Source organism: Tachysurus fulvidraco, chromosome 16 (genome assembly GCF_022655615.1).
Source record: "Tachysurus fulvidraco isolate hzauxx_2018 chromosome 16, HZAU_PFXX_2.0, whole genome shotgun sequence".
Lineage (NCBI taxonomy): Eukaryota > Metazoa > Chordata > Actinopteri > Siluriformes > Bagridae > Tachysurus > Tachysurus fulvidraco.
Genome location: NC_062533.1, coordinates 11189282 through 11212216, shown reverse-complemented (window position 1 = coordinate 11212216; position 22935 = coordinate 11189282). Strand labels below are relative to the sequence as shown.

Below are 22935 nucleotides of genomic sequence, written 5' to 3'. Positions count from 1 at the left end.
AAACAAGTAATGGCCCGTACGGGGATCGAACCCTTGGCGTTATTAGCACCACGCTCTAACCAACTGAGCTAACCGGCCTGGTAGGTGGGAATTTTTTTCACATCTAAGCATTCCGATCTGCAATAGCCAACCAATCACTGTCGAGTTTCATTTTCGAGCCCATTACTATTAACTTCATGAAAAAATATCTTAGCAGTTCAGTGAATAGGTTTTAATGAGAAACTCTTATTTAGGAACTGGAATGTATAATATCAGTTATGATCAAATACATGTTTGTGAATACATGGGGGGCTATTACTCTTTTATCATTATATTATTTAATAATAATAATAATATAATTATTATTCTAATTAGTAGTAGTAGTAGGTCATTCTCTGATGTCTGAGGCTTCATATGTACTTGAAGCAGTAAAAGGTGGCAGCAATGACCCTCCATATGAAATAACCCTGGACCTGTGTTTTTTCTTAAATTTTTTCAAAGGTATAGTTCATGGTCTCCTTGTGAGGAGGGAGGAATAAATTATGACTATTTTTTCAGCATGAATCAGCAAAAGCTTTTTTTTTATTTGGTACAGGACATCATTAATAACAGCATAATCTTTGAAAACTAAATGAAGTAAAAAAAAAAAAAATTCCACGTGTCTTATGATGTAGACTTCTATCTGGTGATGTATTAGGGGCTTTATAGCGTACAGTCATCTGATTCGTTCTGAGAGATCTTGTCACAGCGTGTGAGGTAAACACATGAAGCAGACCTAAAGTATTAGTGATGTGATATTTATCTCTGCAAATAGAAAGTTTCTTTTTGGTATTTATTGAATCAGTTTGCAATAGGATAGCAACCATAAAGAAAAGGACTAAGTTTTAATAAAACCTTGCGTTAAGCTTTAAACTCGATTAAAACAAGAACAAGAGAAAAACAAGATTATGCTCCAAAGACTCCAACATGGCAAGAGATTGCTACAACTACCTTTATTTATATCTATAACATTTTATTTAAATGGTCCCCTCACTATATATATAATTTAAAATCCGTGTCCAGTGCACCAGCAGTAGCAGCAGATGTGCTTCATATTATTCACAAAGCTCAGCAAGCTGTTGGTCCTGATGCATTCACCCAAGTATCACACCCTAAAATATCATCTGCTCAGAGATGACCCTTTACTGGTACCTTGGACGTATCCCACGTCAAAACCAAAGGACCTTCTTCAGCAACTAGACAGGTAAAATGTGTGTGTACGTGTGCTCAGTAGCTACAACAAACACACAGCACACTACACTGGTGCAGGAAGATATTACTAATAAAATTAGAGGGGCATATTTATGTAGTTGAAGCTCATATCATTTATGAAAAAAAAGAAACAATAGACTTCAATATATATTAAAACACTATGTACAAAAAAGGGATAACAGAACATGAATAATATAAATTGTTCATTCTGTAATGACTAAACCTTTATTCTCACACACACACACACACACACACAGAGAGACACAGAGACAGAGACACACACAGACACAAACAGACAGAGATAAACACACAGAGACACACACAGACACACACACAGAGACACACACACAGAGACGCACACACACACACACACACACGGCACAGAGACACACAGAGACACAGAGATAAACACACACAGAGAGACACACAGAGATACAGACACACACAGAGACACCTCAGCATTAACTGTTAACCAGGGAAAGCCAATTTGTTACATGGTGAATGAGGTGGCATTTTCATTCCCTGCGCTGTCCACAGACCTTCGGGAAGATAGGTATGCCTCGGAGGTCATCCGAGACGCACGTCTTGCACCAATGTAGCTCTTCCCAAGGCACCAGAGGTCCTCCACAACCTTGCGGAAATGGTTCCTGAATTTGACTCCAATAAAGGCATAGAGAAGTGGGTTGAGGCAGCAGTGCAGGTAGGCCAGGCTTTCAGTGAGGATCAGCAGCAGGTGTGTGTTGTTTTGATCCATGCACTCTGAATTGGAGAACATGTAAATGAGATCATACAACAGTGCCGCATTGTAGGGCAGATGACAGGTGATAAAGACCAACACTACCGTCAGGACCACACGCACAGCCTTGTGCCTTTGGAAGTTTTTGGCACGCAGGAGTGTAAACACCACACTGGAGTAGCAGAAGCCCATGACCAGCAATGGCAAGCAAAACCCAACAGCGACCTGAGAACTCGGCACTAGCACTTTGAAGAGCTTCGCAGTGTCGTTGTCATTGAAGCGAAAGAAGCACACATGCTGTTCCATGTGCAGGCTCGATAGAGGTGCATGTGTTGTAGTCCATTGGCTGTAGTCTTCAATATTTGTGAAGTTCATATCAAAAGTTTGCATTGAGACAGTAGGTTTGTAGCGCTCATAGTAGATGAGGGTGGGCAAAGTCAGAATGAAGGCTAAAATCCAGACAAATGCACAGATCAAGTAACTGTAGATCAGCATGCTCGAGCGGAACCTGAAAGAGCGGCGAGCTTGTACTATGGCCATGTAGCGGTCTAAACTGATGCAAGCCAGCAGTAGGATGCCACTGTAGAGGTTGATACTGTAGGCACCACGCAACACCTTGCAGGACCAATCACCCAAAGCCCAGTCATTCTGCTCACTGAATATGAGCAGAGGCAGAGCCACTACAAACAGGACATCTGCTACGGCCACGTTCAGTAGGTAAACATCCGTCATGGACTTGGTGCGCTTGTAGAAAGCATATGTAAGGATCACCAAGACATTGCCAATAAATCCTACAATGCAGATAAGTGAGTGCACATAGTATTGGAGATAGTACTTAACATTATTATTCAGTGAATTTCTATTCATTTCACATGGACTCTCCCATTCGTTTTCATCTGCATATTCCATAGTCATGTTTGTCTTCTGATACTGTGGACAAAAGAAGAATAAAAATATGAGGGGAAAAAACATCTAACTAAAGTTAACACAACTATGACCTTCCTTGACTTTTTACCTATTCCTTTTGTCAGAGAATATTTCCCCCCATAACCACATAATGCAAGAGACTAATAAACTATTTATTACATTTCTCAGTTTGCCCGATTTGATAAATTTTTTTTGGAATGATCCAAGTCTAGGAACTGAGGTGCTTGTTCAAGGACAGTCCTGGATTTTGAACCTACACAAAATTTTCAAGACATGGGTATAAACGTTTAAACTCAAAACCAAAAACTTTAATATGTGATAGTGGTTTGGGAGCAAGGGAGACTAAAAAAAGTCATTTTTAAACTAGGCAATGTGGTACACACAATGTCAAAAAGCACCTTGTGTAATCAAGATGAAAAATCTGAAGGTTTACTGTTGCTTTGAACTAAGTTGTCATTTTCATAATGCAGAAGTAGGAAATTAGCAGGAATCAGGTCACGTACATGTTATAAAAGCCACTAAGAGTCATGAGTCAAGATTTAGTCTCAATGACCTATATATAAAGTTTAAGAATTTTCAAGAAGAGTTTTACCGTAAGGATTCAGCGTACCAGAACTCACAGAGAACGATTAACTATGTTTTTTTTTTGTTTTTTTTGCTTTAGCATTGCATTCCTTTGCCAGTTTTTAGATAAATTGTCCCACATATGACAAAACTCATGATGGGTTAAAAATACAGGATTGTGTGCTATTGGCTTTTTTTTTCTTTTTTTTGAAATACACATTTACCACAGATCAGCACCTGCACATGTTAAAGCAGCCGACTGAAACCGTGATGATTAATCCCAACCTCAAATACTCAAAAAAACAAAAACTAAAAATGTCAAATTATGTTCTATGCATAGACAGTTCAAAAATAAAGAGAAATAAGGCTCCAATTAAACGCCAACAATCAGAGTACACATTTAAAATTAACAAGCCTTATTTTTTAAATTATATCGCTTATTGATTTGATTTAAATTAATTCAGGCTGTTAGAAACTTCCATGTTTTTCCTTGCCGGTAATTAAAGTGGAAAAATGTATAGAGCTCATTGATAAATGAGATAAATGCATACATAGAGTAAAAAATATTTTTGGTTTACATTCCAAATGGAGTCTTTTAAACAAGTTGCAAAACCAACAATTATGAATTTTGCTAAAAATTTGACAATATAGACCATTATTCCTTTTCAGACTGAACATCCCAATTTTTCTATTAACAATAATAATTTTGTTGACTAAGTTAATAGTAAAATAAATAGAAAAAAAAGGAAATAAGCTAAAAGTTAGCAGCTTAATTAGCAGCTTAATTAGACTTAATGTAAGCACAAGACTCTCAAAAACGTCTAGAGTTTAAGAGTCTAATTCAGTGTTAAAAAACAGCAATCTATTGCAAGATGGAAAAAAAAAATCTCATGAAAACAAGCAAAGAGGAAACAAAAATGCATACTTGCCTTGCTGCGTCTGTTTCACAGCTGTTGATGTGCGAGACTGTACGCTCGAAAACGTGTGCATGCACGTACCTGAATGAGGTGGAGTCTTTGATTCAATCTGGAAGTCTTTTAAATATCATCGCTGAGGTTACGATCTCTTAACCAGCACCACAGTTAGCTTTATAGACGTATGCACACAGCAATGTTGATGCATGGTTGATGCATTTCATACACCAAAAATCAATAACTTTTCAGGTTCGAAATGTAGCAAATACTTAATAAACCACCGAAAAAAGGAACTCAACCGTGAACAATAGAGTTTTAATAGGAACTGCTGACATGTAGTTTACACAATTACATAAATACACAAAAAAGAGGATGAGCTGTTTTCTGCTTGTCACGCCACGTCTTCCATGTAATCTGCAGCCTGACTCGTCTGAGACACGCTCACATCCTGAGTGATCTCTTCAAGCTGGAGGAAGAGACGCAGACGAGTCAGAAATAGAGACTTTAATTATTGAAGCTTTGGTATCTGTTATGCTGCAGAGAACCACAACACACTCTTACAGATGTCAGGCTGTCTGTTACTGCTTGTCATACAATACCTGGTATTGTGAGAGCCACCTATGCATCTTATTAAAGCTACACTAAGACCCTACATGAAGGAGATTTATCAACAGTTACCCTGTCACTGAGATCTGGTCCCTCGACGGAGGCCTCTTCGATCTCCTCACTGATGCTCAGCTCAGTCTTTGAGTTGTGACTGTGGAAAAATTGGAGGGTAAGTGAGAATTTTTATATATATTTTTTTCAATAAAACAAACAACAACAAAAGGAGTCTACTGTTTTGGGCTGAGTCGATCTGCTACTCTTTGCTTGCTTTTGTTCATTTGTGCTCTACAAAAACTAACTACACACTCAGTTCACTCAAACTAACTAAATTACACACTCAGTTTATTTTATATAAGCTGCCAAGGACAAAACATGACCATCACCAAACTGCAAAGGAAAAAATCTATAATAATAAATAAAGAAATATAACTAGTAAATAATTAAATTACTTTGCACTTAGGGGTAGGCTGTAATGGAAAAATAATCAAAATCAGCATGATCTGATGCCACAAATGGTTTATTTTAAAATAATCAGCTACAGCTGAATATCCATACTATCCTACTGCTCAGTACGTAAAAATGACAAAGTATTGATATGTCCAGAGCCTCAGTATTCATAAACCAGTAGGCAAGAAATTCCCAGATGATCTATTTCTTCTGCTAAGATTCTAAAGTGTGGAGTCAGGGGAAATACTTGCTTAACAATACCTGAGTAAATTGTAACTTGTTGAACTATCAATAAAAAAGATAAATAAACATTTGCGCTTTTTTGGTGGTTAATCTGGTGTCATATGTCACATGACAAAGCCAACATGATGGATACAATATGTGTGGATTGTATTTATATTGCAGACATGTACTGATCAGTACGTATCAGCTACTGAATCAAATGCTGTAGCTACTGAATTAAATGCTGTAGGTACCAAATCAAATGCGGTTGGTACTGACACAGTATGTGATTTTGGATGACTTGGGTAAATTACACCAGTCACCAATGATTCAATTGATTTATTCTATCAATATGAATAAACAGCATTTATGTTTTATCGTTAGTTCTTGGCATCACTTGTTCCCTTTTTTAAAGTTTACTTAGAATAACTTTAGTGTATGTTGTGAGCAGATCACTGAACCATTTAATAATAAAAAAAAGCCATTTAACAATAAAAATAACAAGCTGTTAACAGTAATTACAATAAAAAGTCTTATTTTTCTTTTTATTAAATTGCACCATTCTGCATGAGAACCCCAAACATTAATATTATATTAGTTTGTAACATGATAAAAAATTCTGATCTCATATATATATATATATATATATATATATATATATATATATATATATATATATTTATATGTATGTATATATATATATATATATATATATATATATATATATATATATATATATATATATATATATATATATAGGCATATGATCAGAATTTTTTTTATCATGTTACAAACAAACAAAATTCTATAATATTCTCTCTCTCATATATATATATATATATATATTCTATAATATTCTTGTCATAATCATAAAGTCAAGCATAAGTTTAACCATCTTAACACAAAAACAGTATAAACAATGCTTCTATTTCCTGAGAGTGAGGATACATTTCTTTCACTTGAAATTAAAGTGCAGTATTTGGAAACTAGAGATTAAAGTGCCACTGTATATATTTAAATATTAAAAACAAAAATGCTGGCTATCAAAATTGCTATAAAATGTTGTTTCCTAACCCGGCTCTCTCCTGTTTGTGCTTATTGACACATTGGCGTGATGTCTTTTCAAATGAACTGTCAGATTTGAACTGTCAGCTATGTTGCCATTAGCATATTGAATGCATTTTACACAATGCTTGCACACAGTCGCAGTTCTATCTACTGTTTTATTTCCGTTGTCATTGTAAGTATCATGAAATCCAAAATGTTCCCACACACTGGATTTGAACAAAGCGGGCACATCTGCCAAATCTGGGCAGCCTTCATTATCTCCTCCACTTGCCATTTCTGCAGCACTCCTTACTCAACGTTTACTGTCTATATGTATGTTTGCGCGAAACTCTCTGAGGTGAAACTGAGCACGGGGCTACAGTGCGCATGCGTCGAACCGTGCGATGGACATACGAACCAAACCGAGACAAGCGAACCGAACGGTTCGGGTGTTTTTTCATGGACCGTGCCACCCCTAATATATATAATAATGCCAACATTTTCTATTCTTTATTTATAGTTACCATATATTTATCCTTAATTATTTATTATTTCAAATTATTTTTAATACCTCAAATTAAATGACAAACATTCCTTTAACTGAACTCAATTTGGTTTAATGGGCTTCTGTTTTTTTTAATCACTTTGTTTCACTTTCAGTTTGTTTCACTTTCATCTGTCACAGTGGAAATATTAGAAGACATGCTATACAGAGCAGAATGAACTTAACCTGTTGAAGTCATCATCGTAATCAAGCTCTTCGTCTGCTGAAACAACGAAAGGAGACGTCTTAAAACAGAACGCTAAAATCATGCTATACATATTTAAAAAAAAAGAAAACATCTTACACTGGATGTAGCATAATAATGAAAAATCTCTCACCGGGCAGAGGGGATCCAGCTTTCTTATTTAGAGTTTTTAAACCCTGAAGGCCTATGTATGTATGAGTAGAGGGGGAAAAAACAAAACAAAAAACAATGTTAAAAACCACAGTGTCAATCTGTTGCAAGATGTGTTATCACGGTACATGCATTCTGACTTAACACTCACTCAACTGTAACTAACATTCTTAAATGGCCTGTAAACGCATGACTGCCAGCTAACACGTTTGCAGTCTTGCAGTAGCAGCAAAGGATTTAGAGAAAGAAACACCAACATCAAGCTCTAATAAGCATCAATTCATACATAATCTGCATCTGTTTATATATTGGTACATTTTGTGTATTTGTAATCTAATATATTCTGTATATTTTGTATAGTTTTGTACAGTGTAAATCTACATGTTTCTACTGGACGGAAGGAACGAAGGAAGGGAGTAAGTAAGTAAGTAAGTAGCTACCAACCAACCCATGTACCCACCTATCTATTCTTATGATCTTATGAATACAGTAGTAATGTTCTAGATTTCCTGTCTGCCTCATTCTCCAGTTTCTTATCAGGCTTCATAAAACCAGCCTTCAATACACATTTAATCCATCAGTGATTAGTTTAAGCACCTTTCAATTTCCTCTCTCCAGTTACTGTATTTTAGGACTTGTCCAATTAACCTGAACCACACTGCCCAAAATGACAATTTTGTATATATGCATCATGAACACACTACAAGCTCATAAAATACAGAAATACAAGCAGAAATACAATGCTGTATAAATACAAATATTTCTAACCATATAACCATATCAAAAACAAAAAAAAAGGAACTATAAATTTTCTACCACAAGTGTTTTTTTTTTTTATTAAGTTTAAAGTTTCTCCTAAATCAGCTACAACAACCAGCTTAATTTCCAGTTCTGATCTCATACTTATCTAAATATATGTTTTTAAGATGCGACGATCTAAGCAGTAAGGATTAAATAAGCTGTTAGACTTAATGAGTGGATGCTTTAGGAGCAGTTGCTAGTGTAAGCAAAGACATTAATGAAAGTCTGGGGATTACAAATACACAGGAGTTTAGAGTATTGTAGTTCAGTTCCACTATAGACAATGTACGGGTAGTTGGATTTCCAGGCGTGTACCTGTTTTCGTACCATCTTTACTGGAGACAGTGTCTTTTTGGTTGTGTTCTGCCCTCTTTAACAGTGGGGTATCTGACAGGGGTGAAGGAGTTAAACCAACTGGCTTTGCAGATCCTGATCTCCTACAGGGCACAGAGAGACAGCAGACAGTTAGAGACTGTGTCATGTCTACTAACAGATGGGATGGATTTCTGTAACATGTGAGGAGAAATGGAAAGAGAACGTTAGTAGGTATAGCAGAGCCTGGCTCACCTGGGCTCAGAGTTAGTGCTGGGCTTGTTCTCAGCATCTGAGAACATGTCCTCTCCATCACCCTCAGTGTCACTGCCAATAGCAGACAAACTGAGGCCAGACAGAGTGCGCGGACACGGACACACACACAGACACACACAGCGACACACACACAGCGACACACACACAGACACACACACAGACACACACACACAGACACACACACACACAGACAGACAGAAGAGCAGGAATACACATTTAAGATTAAAATGATGCACAGATGTGCAGAAGACGAGAAAAAGGTCAAAAAGAATCAGGATGAACCAAAAAGGATCAGGTCATCAGCTTGCATAATTTATATTATTCAATCAAACAACACACCATTTTAAAATCAAGAGATTTATAATGCACTAATGATGAGTCCATGGCACCAAAGGGCCAGAGAGCCTGGTTTTGCACCCATGGGTAAGATGGCTGCAGTGGGCTAGAATGGCAGTGTGATCACTCCATGCACACTCACTCATTGAGGCTAGTACCCCTCCTCATTTTGGAGAAGGACGGCCCTGCCAGGCTCTCCTCCCTCTGCGAGTGCTGGATCCTTACGGGACCAGGGGAGAAAGCAGAGACAGACGACAGGCAGCGACAGAACAGGAGAAACATGTAAAAAGGGAGAAACAAAGGAAAGGAAGGACGAGGTTGAGTAAACAGAGCTGGAATACAAAAGCACCAAGAGCTGACAGGAGCACTGATGGGGGGAAAAAATCAGACATATAGCTCAGAGTCAGCTGGTGGAAGCAACTAATGCACCCAGAGAATAAAGGAAATACTTACTCTTTCTGACTAAAGCTCTTTTCAGAAAGTCTCTGCCCTGAGTATGGCTTATCAGTGGAGGGTAAACTACTGTACCCCAGTGCAGTGATGCCACAATAAAAGAGAAAATGCATGTAAGGACGGCATGATAAATGAAGCAACAGTTGATGAAAAAACCTCTAATGAAACAGAGGCAAAGCTTCTTAAAACACATTACTAATTTTAATGATAATAATGCACTTTTGATCTTAAGTTAAATGGTTTATAAATCTCTTATAAATGCATGTTACTACATGGAATGGGTGTCATTAAAAAACAGAGTGTGAATCTTTTCAGCTGTGTCAATTGCAAGCTAAAAGTAAAAGAACACATGTCTGTTCAAGCAAGCTGAAACCTCTAACATGCTGCTGATACAAGGATTATTGTACAGCGATGAAAAACTTGTTCCAAATAGCTGTTCTTACCAGCCATAGGTCTTCTGAGGTTTTGGAAGAGGATCATCAAAGAATGAGTCCCCTTCCTCATCATCGTCCTCCAGGCCCAAGTCTAGAGGTCTCCTCAGGGCCGAGGGCTCGTTCCTGCTGGTTATAAACCCTTCACTGGCCACAAAAGCTCTGCTCTTCTGAAAGATCAGTGACTCACTGTGACTTGGTGGTTCTCCAGCCTGTGGTAGAAGCACCAAAGAAACATCACACATTTCCTGTGCTAATTATACATTTAACACTTTTTTAATCAGTTGAGATTTATGGTTAGCAATCTGAGCTGAAGCTAGTGGTATTCGAAACGTAAATGAATAGAGCGCCAGCTTAATAAAACACTACTCATGCATGAGCGTCATCTAGGCTAGAACACCTGAATGTAGGAATAAACCGAGGTGCTTTTTGAATCGATAACACAGAAGTCAGTCAGAGATGCCTCCTTGTGCGAAATGGTTGGAAATCAATGGTTCACATCATTTGATTTTTATCTGTTTACAGAGCCTGAGGTGCCACAGGACACCAAAGTCTTTCAGCTGTTCTGAACCTTTAAATTAGATTAGCTTAAAGGAGAATAAGGAAGCGAAAATGCTATGAGTGGAATGAGATGAAATGTGGCTTCATGCAATTCACTGATCAACTGCCAGTGCTGAATCAATCAAGGATTAAATAGACCAAAAAAAAAAGGTGGTTGGCACATTCTCAAATGAAATGGCATTTTGACATTTGGACTTTGAAATGCTGCCTGTGACGTCAGGAGCAAGAAGAGTAGGCTACACAATTGTCATCTCCAAAACTGGCCCAGAAAAAAATATCCAGCTATGAGTAACCAGACCATGTAATGCAGAGAAACACGACATGAATAAAAAGTAATAAATGCTAATGAGAAAGAAATCTCTGAGCCACACTTCTATATTAAGTCCATATGTGTTATCCACCTGGGATGAGTATCCTTATAGAGTATTAACACTGTATATGCTCTTCATACACAAAAACTGTTTCACCCTGGGTAGGGTTGCGCTCAATCTCGAGCACATCCCAGGAACACTGGACATGAGAAGCAGGAACACACCCTACACATGGCCACTGTTTCTGGTGCATTATTAAAACTAGGCCACAAGCTGAACATCATGCTGATTCATACAGAGGTGAGACCTGAGTCATGTTAAACGAATCACTGATTAATGGAAGCTGAAATGCTTATGTAAGTGAAGCAGCTGTTTGGAGCGCTGAGTCATTTCCTGTGCTAATGGAAAGGCTGCATTAATTTAGTCTGTTTTCTATGTTTGTGTGATTTGGGCAGAACAGAGTGACAGAAAAGGCTTAAAGGATTTGGCAAACAGTTTCTGCACCCATGTGAACACTATACAAGCTCCTTTTTTGTCACTTGAGAAAGCAACAGGATGAGATGGTGCGAGTGGGCTTGTGCTAGCATTTCCAACCCTGCTTTACCTGAAACCCAGGTGGCTCTTCCTGTGTTGCACTGGCCTTTATAAATCCCTTATACCTGGGTATCTGAATATGAGAACACAAGTTTAACCAACATCAGCACTCAGTACTCGGACCTGAAGTAACTCACTCAGCTGGATAGGTAATAAACCCACGCACAGAAAAAAAAAAGTCAGATAATGTCTCAAACATTGTCACACACACACACACACACACACACGCACACACACACACACACACACACACACACACACACATGCACACACATGCACACACGCACAGAAAAAGGCACAGACAAAGGCACAGACAGGAACACACAGAGACAGGCACACAGACAGACACAGAGTAAATTTTACTGAAATTCCTCACCTTACATATCTGTGGTGTACATATACATAAAATCTGGAAATACTACATTAATATACTATATACTTATAATAGTAGAACAATAATTATCCTAAAGAGAATTCTATTTAGAATGATCTATTTTAATCTTGATATTCGGGCTGCTTTTTTGATCTGAGCTATGATACTTGAAGATCTTTATCTACTTTATAAACCTTTTTTAAAAATGTGTACCATTTCAGAAATTGTGTGCGCTACTGAGTTACAGTGCGATGGGGTCGTATGAGTTACAATCGAACTACAGGCTTGATTAAAACACACAGACGTCTCTGGCCAGTCGGACAAAGCATTCAGGCAGAATGTAGGCAGAATGAAGAGCTGAGAAATGAGAATTAAGGAGAATTTTTCAGGGGAAACCCCTTTGCGCTTTATGAGACAAACAAAGAAAGACATGTTTGCCTTTGAAACGATAAATGCAACCAGTCCTTTCTAAATATTACGGTTAAACAGTAGCATTTAAAGCATATAGGATTACAGAGCTGATGAAAGATGATGTGAAGGAATATGTAAGTCAAAAACACACTTGTCACATCCATGAGACCCGATCTGTTAACAGACAGTGGACATAAGTTTCAGGTGTAACTGGACTCAAAATGATCTAACCTTGCTGGTAGGTGATGAAGTGATCTTCTCCTCTGTAACTTTACTCACAGAGTGAACTCCAGCACTCCCATCACTGGCAACCTACAAAATAATACAGATTTTTAAAGATTCCTAAATGATAATATATAGTTATATTACATTATATACACAGGTGCATCTCAATAAATTAGAATATTGTGGAAAAGTTCTTTCATTTTATGAATTCAACTCAAATATTGAAACTCGTGTATTATATAAATTCAGTACACATAGACTGAAGTAGTTTAAGTCTTTGGTACTTTTAATTGTAATGATTTTGGCTCACATTTAACAAAAACCCACCACTTCGCTATCTTAGAAAGAGTGAATATGGTGACATGCCAATCAGCTAATCAACTCAAAACACCTGCAAAATGGTCTCTCAATTTGGTTCACTAAGCTACACAATCATGGGAAAGACTGCTGATCTGACAGTTGTTCAGAAGACAATCATTGACACCCTTCACAAGGAGGGTAAGCCACAGACATTCAAAGCCAAAGAAGCTGGCTGTTTACAGAGTGCTGTATCTAAGCATGTTAACAGAAAGTTGAGTGGAAGGAAAAAGTGTGAAAGAAAAACATGTACAACTGACAGAGAGAACCGCAGCCTTGAGAGACTTGTCAAGTAAAATTGATTCAAGAATTTGGTTGAACTTCACAAGGAATGGACGGAGGGTGGGGTCAAGTCATCAAGAGCCACCACAAACAGACGTGTCAAGGAATTTGGCTACAGTTGTTGTATCCCTCTTGTTAAGCCACTCCTGAACCATAGACAACATCAGAAGCGTCTTAGCTGGGTTAAGGAGGAGAAGAAGAACTGGACTGAGGTCCAAAGTCCTCTTTTCAGATGAGAGCGTTTTGTATTTGTATAAGACACAGCTGAAATCTATCAGTAATAAGAAAGCAATCCTGCGGCTGGTCAAAATATAATATCACCGATATATATTACACTGTACATTCAAAAAGTGTGGCTTTAAAATCTAATATAAATTCTACATGACAAACTGTTAGTTCATAGTTTTAATAATAAGTGAACTTACCAGACTTCTGCACTGGCAGTAAAGCTGTTTGATTAACCCCAAGAACTCCTGAAAGTCTACAGCTAGGGCAAAAAAAAAAAAAGAGAGAAAACCTGAGTACTCATACTGCAGCCACCATGTGTAACACACACACACACACACCGACACAAATAAACATCTTAATAAATAAGGTACTCACAAGTATCTTTTGCTCCAAGTTCATCAGCCACAAATCGTTCCAGCATGCCTCTTCATTTAGCAGCAGGACAAACACAAAATACGTTATTAACTGTTGTTCTTACTGGAGGTGAGTTATGAATATGGGAGTCACATTAAAAAAACAGACAAAAAAAAGCAAATAGCTAATTGAATGTGAATATCTTAAATGATGATGGGGATTTAATTAAAAGTGTCTAAATATTACTATTCAAAGGCTTATTGATAGATGGTTGGCATTTCGGTGTAGGCGAAGTCAAAGAGAAGGCCACAAAGAAGTTGTGGTGGAAACCTCACACACTTGATTTCATAATCGTAGATATTGTAGGAGAATCAGCGATAAGATCAGATAAAGATGCAGATAAACAACTTTACCAATTCCTCTTGTGGCTTCTTGGTGTACAGTGTAATTTGTGGCTGCTTACCGGCTAAAACTGGGGAAAAGCTCTATGAAAACGGCAACGACTTCGTCTTTGCTCAAACCATCACTCCTATCCTGGGTAAATAATCAGGTAGAAGCACATATAACACGATATATAAAATAATATTACAATATATAATACATAATATAGTAAATAAAACTCATTATTTATGCACAAATAATAGAACAAATGATAGAAATAAGTCCTATCCTGGCTAGGAAAAAAAAAATTTAATTAATTAAATAAATGTAAGAAATTAAAAAGGCACACAGGAAATCACATTAGGAGAATTAAACAGCTTTCTAAATAAAATAACTGTTAAAATATGACATTAAGGAAGTTACAGCTCACTGCAGCATTACCTTGCATTTGCAGTCATATTTTTTTTGTGCTTCAGCAATCTGACGAAGAGACAGTTCCTAAAATAACCAACAGTCTTTTGTTATAGAAATACAGACTGTACACATTTCTCATGTAAGGAATAAACACACACAAGGCGTACGGACGAGCTGTTGTAGGAAGATAATCAGGCTGGTGTGATGATGCAATGATTATTTTTTATAACAGCATGTGTTGAAGTGTTTTATTCCTTATAGCACAGCAACTTGCCAATAATTTCTTTTTAATGAATTTACTAAAGGCACAAGCACATTTTTGTTTCAATTAAAGTGGTTATAAACACCTTTCTATTTCATGAAGTTAAAGAGAGAAAAAATAGCTTACAGTAAGGCGTTATCACAGATAAAATACTGTATCAAAATGAGTGCACTGATGTACACCTACAATTGGAAATATAGTTAAAGTTCATGTGACTAATAGAAAATTAATCAAGACCACCTGACTAAACAGCGCTGTGGTATAAAAGCTCTAAACTAGTTTCACAACCAGCGTTAACAACTTTGTTAAGAAATCTTCACAGCAACTGGAACTGGTGTAAAAACACAAAACTAATAAAATCTATTGCCAATGAACAATATTAAACATTAAAAGTTAAGTATAATTCATGTGATGTGTCCCTGAGGTTATTTTTTTTCTCCTTAAATTACAGTCCCAGGTATAATCTTTGTGGAAATATAATTTTTATAATGAAATTAGATGAAAAAAGTTCATTCTAGAGAGTTTTCTGTCGCACTTACTTATTTTATTTTGCAGGCAAAATCCAGAGCCTTCATTATAATTTTTCTAAGTTGGTCTCTAAGATTTATTTTATGTATTAATTAATAAAAAAATTAAGATTTTTTTTTTACCCTTTCCTGACAATTGTTATTATTTTTTTGTAACAAATTTTGTACTAAATAATGCAGAATTTATAAAATAAATGTCTATAACAACTTTTGTATATAAAGCTTATAAGACATTTGCGTAGTACTTATATTTCAGAAAGAATTAATCAGACAGATGACAAGTAAAGCCACTAAAGTGCAAAGATACCAGATGCACAGAAGTAGGACAAAGTTGTTTTGCAAAATGTAGCTGAACAGAATTCAGACAATTCTAAACACCTTAATTTACTTCCTCCTTCCTTTGTGTGACCTAAATAACACATCTAGGGCGGTAATCTGTAGGGGGTAAAGAGAGAGCATGAGACGAATCAACCCGAGATCAACCACATCTTTCAGGGTTGAGAAACTGGCTTTATTACAACAATGAATTTGAACTATACTTCGATTGTGAGAACTCTAAGCTGTAGGAGTATAAAATAGGTTGAACATGCATAATGGATATACTGTATAAAGTGTTTTATAAAAATGCATGTTTTTATGATGTAAAAACCAAAGTGAATCATGTCAGTACGTTTTCCTATCCTCAAAGTGAAATTACAACATATGCAAATAAAGTCGTATAACATTTTAAGAAAAATAGGGTGAAAAAAAGTTACGATGACCTGGTTGCAAACGTTTGCACATCCTTTTATAACTGGGATTTGGCTGTGCACAGAAAGAACCAATCACATTCAAGCCAATCTCACAGAAAATATCATACAGATGTCATAACTGAAATTACGCTGATTAACTCCAAATAATCAGCAGCTGTTTATGGAGAATTTTCTTTACATCTCAGATTGATCTGTCTGCTGGACAAGTTTTGTACATCTCAGTTTGATCTGTGGTTTCACTTTGTTTTACCTCACAAAAAATTACCTTGGGAATACGTGTTCTGTCCCGATCTGCCTGTGAGTGAGAGGAGGGGGGGGGGGGGAGATGAGAAAGACAGAAAGAAAAAGACAGACAGAGAAAGAAAGAAAACGAGAGAGAGAGAGTGACAGAGAGAGACAGACAGACAATGCATTTGACTAAGTTAGAGAATTATTCCAGCAATTATTCATTTTTCAGTCAGAAACAACAGTCACCTCTGAGTAAATGGAGAATTTCTCCTTGTTTCTGCCTCTCTTAATTAACTCCAGGAGCAGAGGTGTACTCTTATTCCCCTCAGATTCAGAGAAGCCAAACTCCCTGGACAAACTTTCACGACTGTCCAGTCCACTGACCTAGGGAAAACAGGATGGACGAAAAACATTATTGCTAATACAAGTGTTTCAAATAAGTGTGTCATGTTTGGTTGCTGGAACACGGTTCAAAAAGACTTAAAGTTTGATGATCTGAGTGAATTTATACAGTTCATACGCAGTGCCTTTCAAGGCTTTTGACAGCTGCCTTTATCTAGAGCGACCTACTGAAGAGCTGTGAAGCCTCTATCAATAAATACAATGCTCGACCCACTGTAGCATATCGTCCTGGCATCGGTGTGGAGGAAGCATTGATCTACTTGCTGCACCAGGCACTGACTCTCCTGGAGACCACCGGGAGCACTGTGAGAGTCCTATTCTTTGACTCCTCCAGTGTTTTCAACACGATACAGCCAACACTGCTGCATGGGAAGCTTGAGCGATCAGGGGTGCATTATCACCTGGCTACATGGACAATCAACTGCCTCGCCAACAGACCACAGTATGTAAGGTCGTGTGACTTTGTCTCAGGTGAGTCTACAGCATCTGCCACCTCCAAAAGTTCTCAGATGATACAGCCATTGTTGGATATGTATCTGATAAAAATGAACAAGAATACAGGGACGTCATCAAGGACTTTTTTGACTCATGTGAGTGTTACCACCTGCACTTGAACACCAGTAAGACGAAGGAGATGGCTGACTATTAGAGATGAAGAACACGGCACCACACACCAGTGACTATCCAGGGCTTGGACATAGAGTTGGTGGTTAGGTTTAAGTACCTAGGTGTCCACTTAAACATTAGACTGGACTGGCTGAATAACACTGATGCTCTGTACAAGAATGGCCAGAGTCACCTACACCTGCTGAGGAGACTAGGGCCTTTTTTGCTTTAATGCTTTAATTTTGTGACTTTATAACACTGCATTACAAAGATGTTATTGTGCAGAAAGCTTTCTTTCTTCCTATTGTAAGTCTTTAATACCTGCATTTTAACTGTCACTGAGCTGCTGTGATAAGTGAATTTCCCCACTGTGGGATCAATAAAATTTCTCTTATCTTATCTTACATCCTCATACTAGTTCACTAGGTCAGGAACTAAGAGTGCCATCAGTTTAAACACTCTGTTGTTGAGGATAGTATAATATGAAAAAACAATTTGACTGAATGATGCACCTGACATTCTGATGTTAATGTGATTGTTCTATGAAAATGGAATGAATAATAATAATAATAATAATAATAATAATAATAATAATAATAATAATAATAATAATGGAGGAAAATGTCCAATATGCAGTTTGTGTATTGGGGAAGGTTTGCACAAGTAAACTATCATGATTTCTAATAAAAACTCAAATGAAACAAAATTGGTTTGTGTTGATGAATCTGCATCACAAAAACAATAAAAAAAAAATTAATGAATCAAGATAAAAAAGAAAAGAAAGCAATACTCTTAAGTAGCCACTGTTGTTTCAATTACACCAGAAACTGTAAAACACATGTCAAAATAACAACAAAAAACCCCACTTAAACAAAAGTGAGGCTTGCTGGTGAAGTTAAAAACGAGCACAACAGTCCATTTGAAGGTGTGCAGCTTTCAGTAGGTATGAACAGAGAAAAGCTGAACCACTGAAGCATGTTACATTAGATTCACATGGGATTTACACGTAATAGACAAAGGAAGCAGGAGCGACACTTCATAATCCCACATAATGTGATAATATTGTGTCCACTAGGAGGCAGTATCCTGTAAGATATGAAGTAAACACCAAACATACTGCAGACTACCATAGGCTATAGAAAGCATTGCTTCATTTCACTGTAGGAACAATACACACAATATAAGGCAGGAAAATGTTTCAATTACAACATGCAGTAAGAAATGTGATGAACTAAAGAACTTCTCACTCATGTCATTTACGTCAATAATGGATGCTTTAGTTTTGTTTTTTTGTGTGTTGAGTTGGTATGGTTTTATTACCTACACTCATTACTGGGAGTATAACAGAGAAAAAAAATGCAATCCTGCAGAATTAAATCACTGAATATAGAGAGAGCTATAGAGTTATAGAGTAAGAGAGTTATAAGGGCTTTTCTTTTTATGTATACAGATGTGGTAGCCTAGTGGTTAAGGCATTGGATTACTGATCGGTCATGAGTTCAAATCCTAGGTCCATCAAGGCGCCACTGCTGGGGCCCTTAACCCTGAATTGCTCAGTTGTATAAATTAAAATAAAATATAATCGCTCTGGATTAGGGTGTCTTCTAAATGCCGTAAATGTAAAAAAACTTAATTAAACAACAAGGTGATCATCACGACATGAATCAAGCAAACAGGAAATGTAGGAAGAAAAGTTTGCTTGTTTTTTCTTATAGAGGAAGCAATGAGATTTTAGAATAGATTAGTGACTACAATACCATGTGGGCTGATGAACCTGCCTGGTGTCAATAGTTCAGGCGTTGGTGTAATGATGTGGGTAATGTTTTCTTGGCCCACTTTTGGCTCCTTATATACCAACCGAGCATTATTTGAATGCATTTTCTGTGTATCGTTGTTGACCATGTGCAAATTTATTATGTTTACTATTTGCCCTTTTTTCTAAGCATGACAATGCACCATGTTAGTGGAATGTTGGTGTGAGGCTTTTCAGTAAGGATGTGTCCCCATCCTGGCTGGATGTTGGTACACCACTACATTTGTATTTTTTTTCACAGACCCAGGTTTCTCATCTGAGCAGATGTTTTAATACAGCTGCCAGAATATGAGTAATGAGTAAGCAAATAATGAACTTTGTTTTATGTTCACATGATGTTCCCAAGTTTTGTGTGTGTGTGTGTGTGTGTGTGTGTGTTAGTCTTGATTTATACTCTTATCACAGCTGAAATATAAGCAATAGGAGAATTTCAGTCAGCCACCATTGAACTTTTGAGCTCTTTTTTGCTTCTGGTAGATAGACAAAGAAAGAAATAATTGATGTAAAGGAAGACTATGATGATGAAGAATAACCCATTTCATATGATAGACAGGAAGGAGGATCTACATCAATCAGGTTTTTGTTGCAACCAATTATGTAGTCTATCCTTTGAGAATACCACAATTGCAAAAAGCGGTACGACTCATAATCCTCCGAGACATTTGAAGACAAACAAAAAGAAAAGAAAAAGAAAATAGAACAAGGTGGCTCGTAGAATATCATTTCGTTTATAAAATGAAAATGGTAGAAAGGGAAGGAGATTAATTTCATTTCCTCCCCACATAAAAGCCAGTCTCACAAATTTTCCTTAGAAGTAATAAACATTGTAATACCGTGTTAATTTCTGGCTGAAAAACCGCAAGGGTGAAGTCCAGATTGAACACTTGCAGAAAGTCTGTGATTAAACTGGTCACAAGGCGTCCTGCAATGAATTACAGAATAATTAAGACACTGGTGTTTGTAGGTTGGTTAATCAAAATAGCTGACAAAAAAAATTATCAGTAAAAAAATAACTTGCCATCTTTAGTGCTGAGAAACTTTTTCAGATTCTCGTTTACAAGTGGAGTTTTATTCTGGTGAGGCCAAAACAAGACATGACAGATATTCAGAATCTTAGACAGTCACAGTGTGTAAAATGTTAAAGGTCAGACTGTATATAATTACCTCAACTTTGTCCTGTTCCTCTAAAGCCAGAAATACAGCAGCTCGAAGCTCAGCCTGTAAATAGACAAACACACACTAATCTGTTAAACAGTGTTTAATCACCTGTATGAATGTGTACGCATGTAAGTAAATAAATAAATGAATAAACAAAATAAATAGTATTATTTATATATAGTATTCCATCAATGTCATTCCATACAGGACTCATGCTTGCTCTCAAAGTGTGAGTGAAGAAGCTCTAAACATGTGAATGTTCATTTTTGTAATTAACTTTAAGTTCTTCAGTGACCAAAAAAAGTTTGATTATAATTTAAAAAAAACCTGGGTTTAATTTTTTTGTTGTTGTTATCAAATCTTCTTTTTAAATGACAATTTTTCCTTTGGTCTATTTTCTACTATAGTGATCAGTTTGCCCACAATCCTGTACAACTACCTGCTGATCACAATTTCTGTATTTTGCCAAGTACATTACACATTTGTATAACCTCTGGCACATTTATGGCATGTAAGAAACTAAACAAGAGACAGAGGCAGAAAAAGTCCAGTTCATTGTTCTGAAAGTGGCTCCGGTCACATTTAATCCTTTAGTCTGAGCGTCAAATAGATCAGAATCCTTTTAATCAAAATACCACCGTTAATGATGATGAGTCAACAGTGAATGAAAAGCATGTCTGTGAAACACAGCTAGTTACTGGGTCTTAGTTTAATTAACTAATAATTCCCTATTATTACTGTAAAGGCCAGTTTTCATTTTGCTTTTATTGTGTATGTGTTGTTTATGTCACAAAACCTGAAGCTAAGTTGCAGACATAAATTATCTATATCTCATGGCACAGTAAGTGCTGTGTTATTATTTTAGACTATTCATCTCAATTATACATACTCACCTGTTTCACCTAGAGAGAATTCTACACCAAGAAATCAAAACATTCATAACCTACTCTTAGAGTGGCAGAGGAAGGGAAAAAAGTCCAGTTAAACGTGCTGACAGTGACCTGCTAAAGAGTTTGATGCAGCAGCGCTTTATTATTTCCATCTCTCTCTCTCTCTCTCTCTCTCTCTCTCTCTCTCTCTCTCTCATTCTCACCTGTTCATCTGTGCGTCAAACAGATCAGGTTTCTTTCATAATAACACCATCGTATCTCAAACTAGCTGTACAGGACACAATCTAGCCGTTAAACGACCAGTAACACCATAGATACGGTTTGTTGACATTCAGTCTGCTAAGCTAACAAAGTTAGCTACAACTTTAGCATTTACTTGCTGGGCTGAATACCATAGTCAACACTGTGTGTGTTTGCATTTACTTATAAACAACAAATAAGTACCTTAATCTTGTTAAGAACGCCATTGTTTTCCAAATTTTGAATCAAAAGGTCTCTGAGCTCAGTGTCTTCTTCTGTAGCAGACATCTTTATTTCCGGTCACGTGACCACACCAAGCCCTCTACCGGCTCTTAGGGGGAAAAAAATAAAAAATAAAAGTATCGCGCATTGACGCTGAAACAGGGATACTTTTATTTTTTGTTTTTTTTTTCCCTAAGAGCCGGTAGTAGAAAAGTGTTTTCTCTATAATATGTTGCAGCAAGATTGCATTCATATCAAAGTCAAGTCTTTTATTGTCATTTCAAACATATATAGCTGTTGCAGTACACAGTGAAATGAGACAACGTTTCTCCGGGATCATGGTGCTACATAGAACGTAGACAGAGCTACATAGAACATAGACAGAGATAAGGACTTAGTAAGTTAGTCCTAGCCACATAAAGTGTGTCTGTGCAACCTGGAGCAAACAGTGCGACAAAAGACAAAGACAAAAAGACAGTGAAGGACAACACAGTCCAAACAAAAAAATACAAGACACTACACAAAAGACAATACACAAAAACAGCCCTGACCAGTGTAAATACTGTATGTTCAAACAATATTACGTCTGTGGAAATACTGGAATGAACACAGTATTATAGCAGCAGTTACATGAGATATTGTAAAGTACAAAACAGCAATCAACTGAAATGTGAGACAGCATGTGCAAAGAACAAAAAACAGTTTGCAAAACAGCATGTAAACAGTTTGATATGACGGTAAAATTGGAAGAGTGTGTATTTGGTATGGGAATTATCCTGCTGATATGTTAAGATAGTTATCCCTCAGGTTCACAGCTTTGTTCAACCAGATTCATCCATTCATCATTTTTAACACAAGGACACTGAGAACCCAGAGAAAACTGGTGAAAAGAAAGTTTTCCACAAATAAATATATAGAATAAAATAAAATAAAAAAATATAGTTCAATATATTATATAAAGATGATGGTATTTTGTCTCTCTTTATCCTGTGAACGGTACAAGTTTCATCCATATGCTTTAATAATTAAGAATGGAGAGGAAGCAGATTTCTGGACAATGATTTCCTCAGTATATTCCAACTAGTAATAAGATTAGAATAGTACAATAATGTTAGTACATTTTAACTATCCATCACACTTTAC

At 36.8% G+C, this 22935-nt stretch overlaps 2 protein-coding genes and 1 non-coding gene across 15 annotated transcripts; all 3 read right to left on the bottom strand.

Moving 5' to 3' along the window:
* Window positions 1-10: 10 nt before the first annotated feature.
* trnai-aau lies at window positions 11-78 on the bottom strand. Its single transcript has one exon. It is a non-coding gene; the product is annotated as a tRNA-Ile (tRNA).
* A 465-nt stretch (window positions 79-543) lies between these two features.
* ccr6a (chemokine (C-C motif) receptor 6a) lies at window positions 544-4536 on the bottom strand. Of its 2 annotated transcripts, none has more exons than XM_047801698.1 (2): window positions 4383-4536; window positions 544-2896 (listed from the first exon to the last, which is right to left on the bottom strand). In XM_047801698.1, the coding sequence occupies exon 2, from the start codon at window positions 2879-2881 to the stop codon at window positions 1721-1723; it is 1161 nt and encodes a 386-aa protein (XP_047657654.1). In that variant the 5' UTR covers window positions 2882-2896; window positions 4383-4536; the 3' UTR covers window positions 544-1720. The 2 variants fall into 2 exon arrangements, with proteins under 2 accessions (XP_047657654.1, XP_027022074.1); XM_027166273.2 differs by having other exon boundaries at window positions 4387-4536.
* A 129-nt stretch (window positions 4537-4665) lies between these two features.
* On the bottom strand, window positions 4666-21918 carry cep43 (centrosomal protein 43). Of its 12 annotated transcripts, none has more exons than XM_027166263.2 (20): window positions 21775-21918; window positions 20447-20500; window positions 20301-20355; window positions 20116-20204; window positions 16708-16845; window positions 16499-16528; window positions 14720-14776; window positions 14361-14431; window positions 13919-13968; window positions 13741-13802; window positions 12683-12763; window positions 10214-10413; window positions 9771-9839; window positions 9460-9537; window positions 8961-9050; window positions 8721-8830; window positions 7576-7626; window positions 7424-7457; window positions 5050-5128; window positions 4666-4837 (listed from the first exon to the last, which is right to left on the bottom strand). In XM_027166263.2, the coding sequence occupies exons 1-20, from the start codon at window positions 21856-21858 to the stop codon at window positions 4763-4765; spliced, it is 1557 nt and encodes a 518-aa protein (XP_027022064.2). In that variant the 5' UTR covers window positions 21859-21918; the 3' UTR covers window positions 4666-4762. The 12 variants fall into 12 exon arrangements, with proteins under 12 accessions (XP_027022064.2, XP_027022061.2, XP_027022062.2 ...); XM_027166260.2 differs by having other exon boundaries at window positions 7424-7460; window positions 8709-8830; window positions 21775-21917; XM_027166261.2 differs by having other exon boundaries at window positions 8709-8830; window positions 21775-21917.
* Between the last annotated feature and the right edge of the window lie 1017 nt (window positions 21919-22935).

Bases quoted from the DNA above. Each gene is read 5' to 3' on its own strand.
- ccr6a (XM_047801698.1), bottom strand. From the start codon at position 2,881: ATGACTATGGAATATGCAGATGAAAACGAATGGGAGAGTCCATGTGAA.
- cep43 (XM_027166260.2), bottom strand. From the start codon at position 21,858: ATGTCTGCTACAGAAGAAGACACTGAGCTCAGAGACCTTTTGATTCAA. The intron at 14,777-16,498 runs GTAATTTTTTGT...TGGTTATTTTAG, and splicing joins ACAGAACACGTATTCCCAAG to GAACTGTCTCTTCGTCAGAT. The intron at 12,764-13,740 runs GTAAGTTCACTT...ATTATTTTGTAG, and splicing joins ACTGCCAGTGCAGAAGTCTG to GTTGCCAGTGATGGGAGTGC.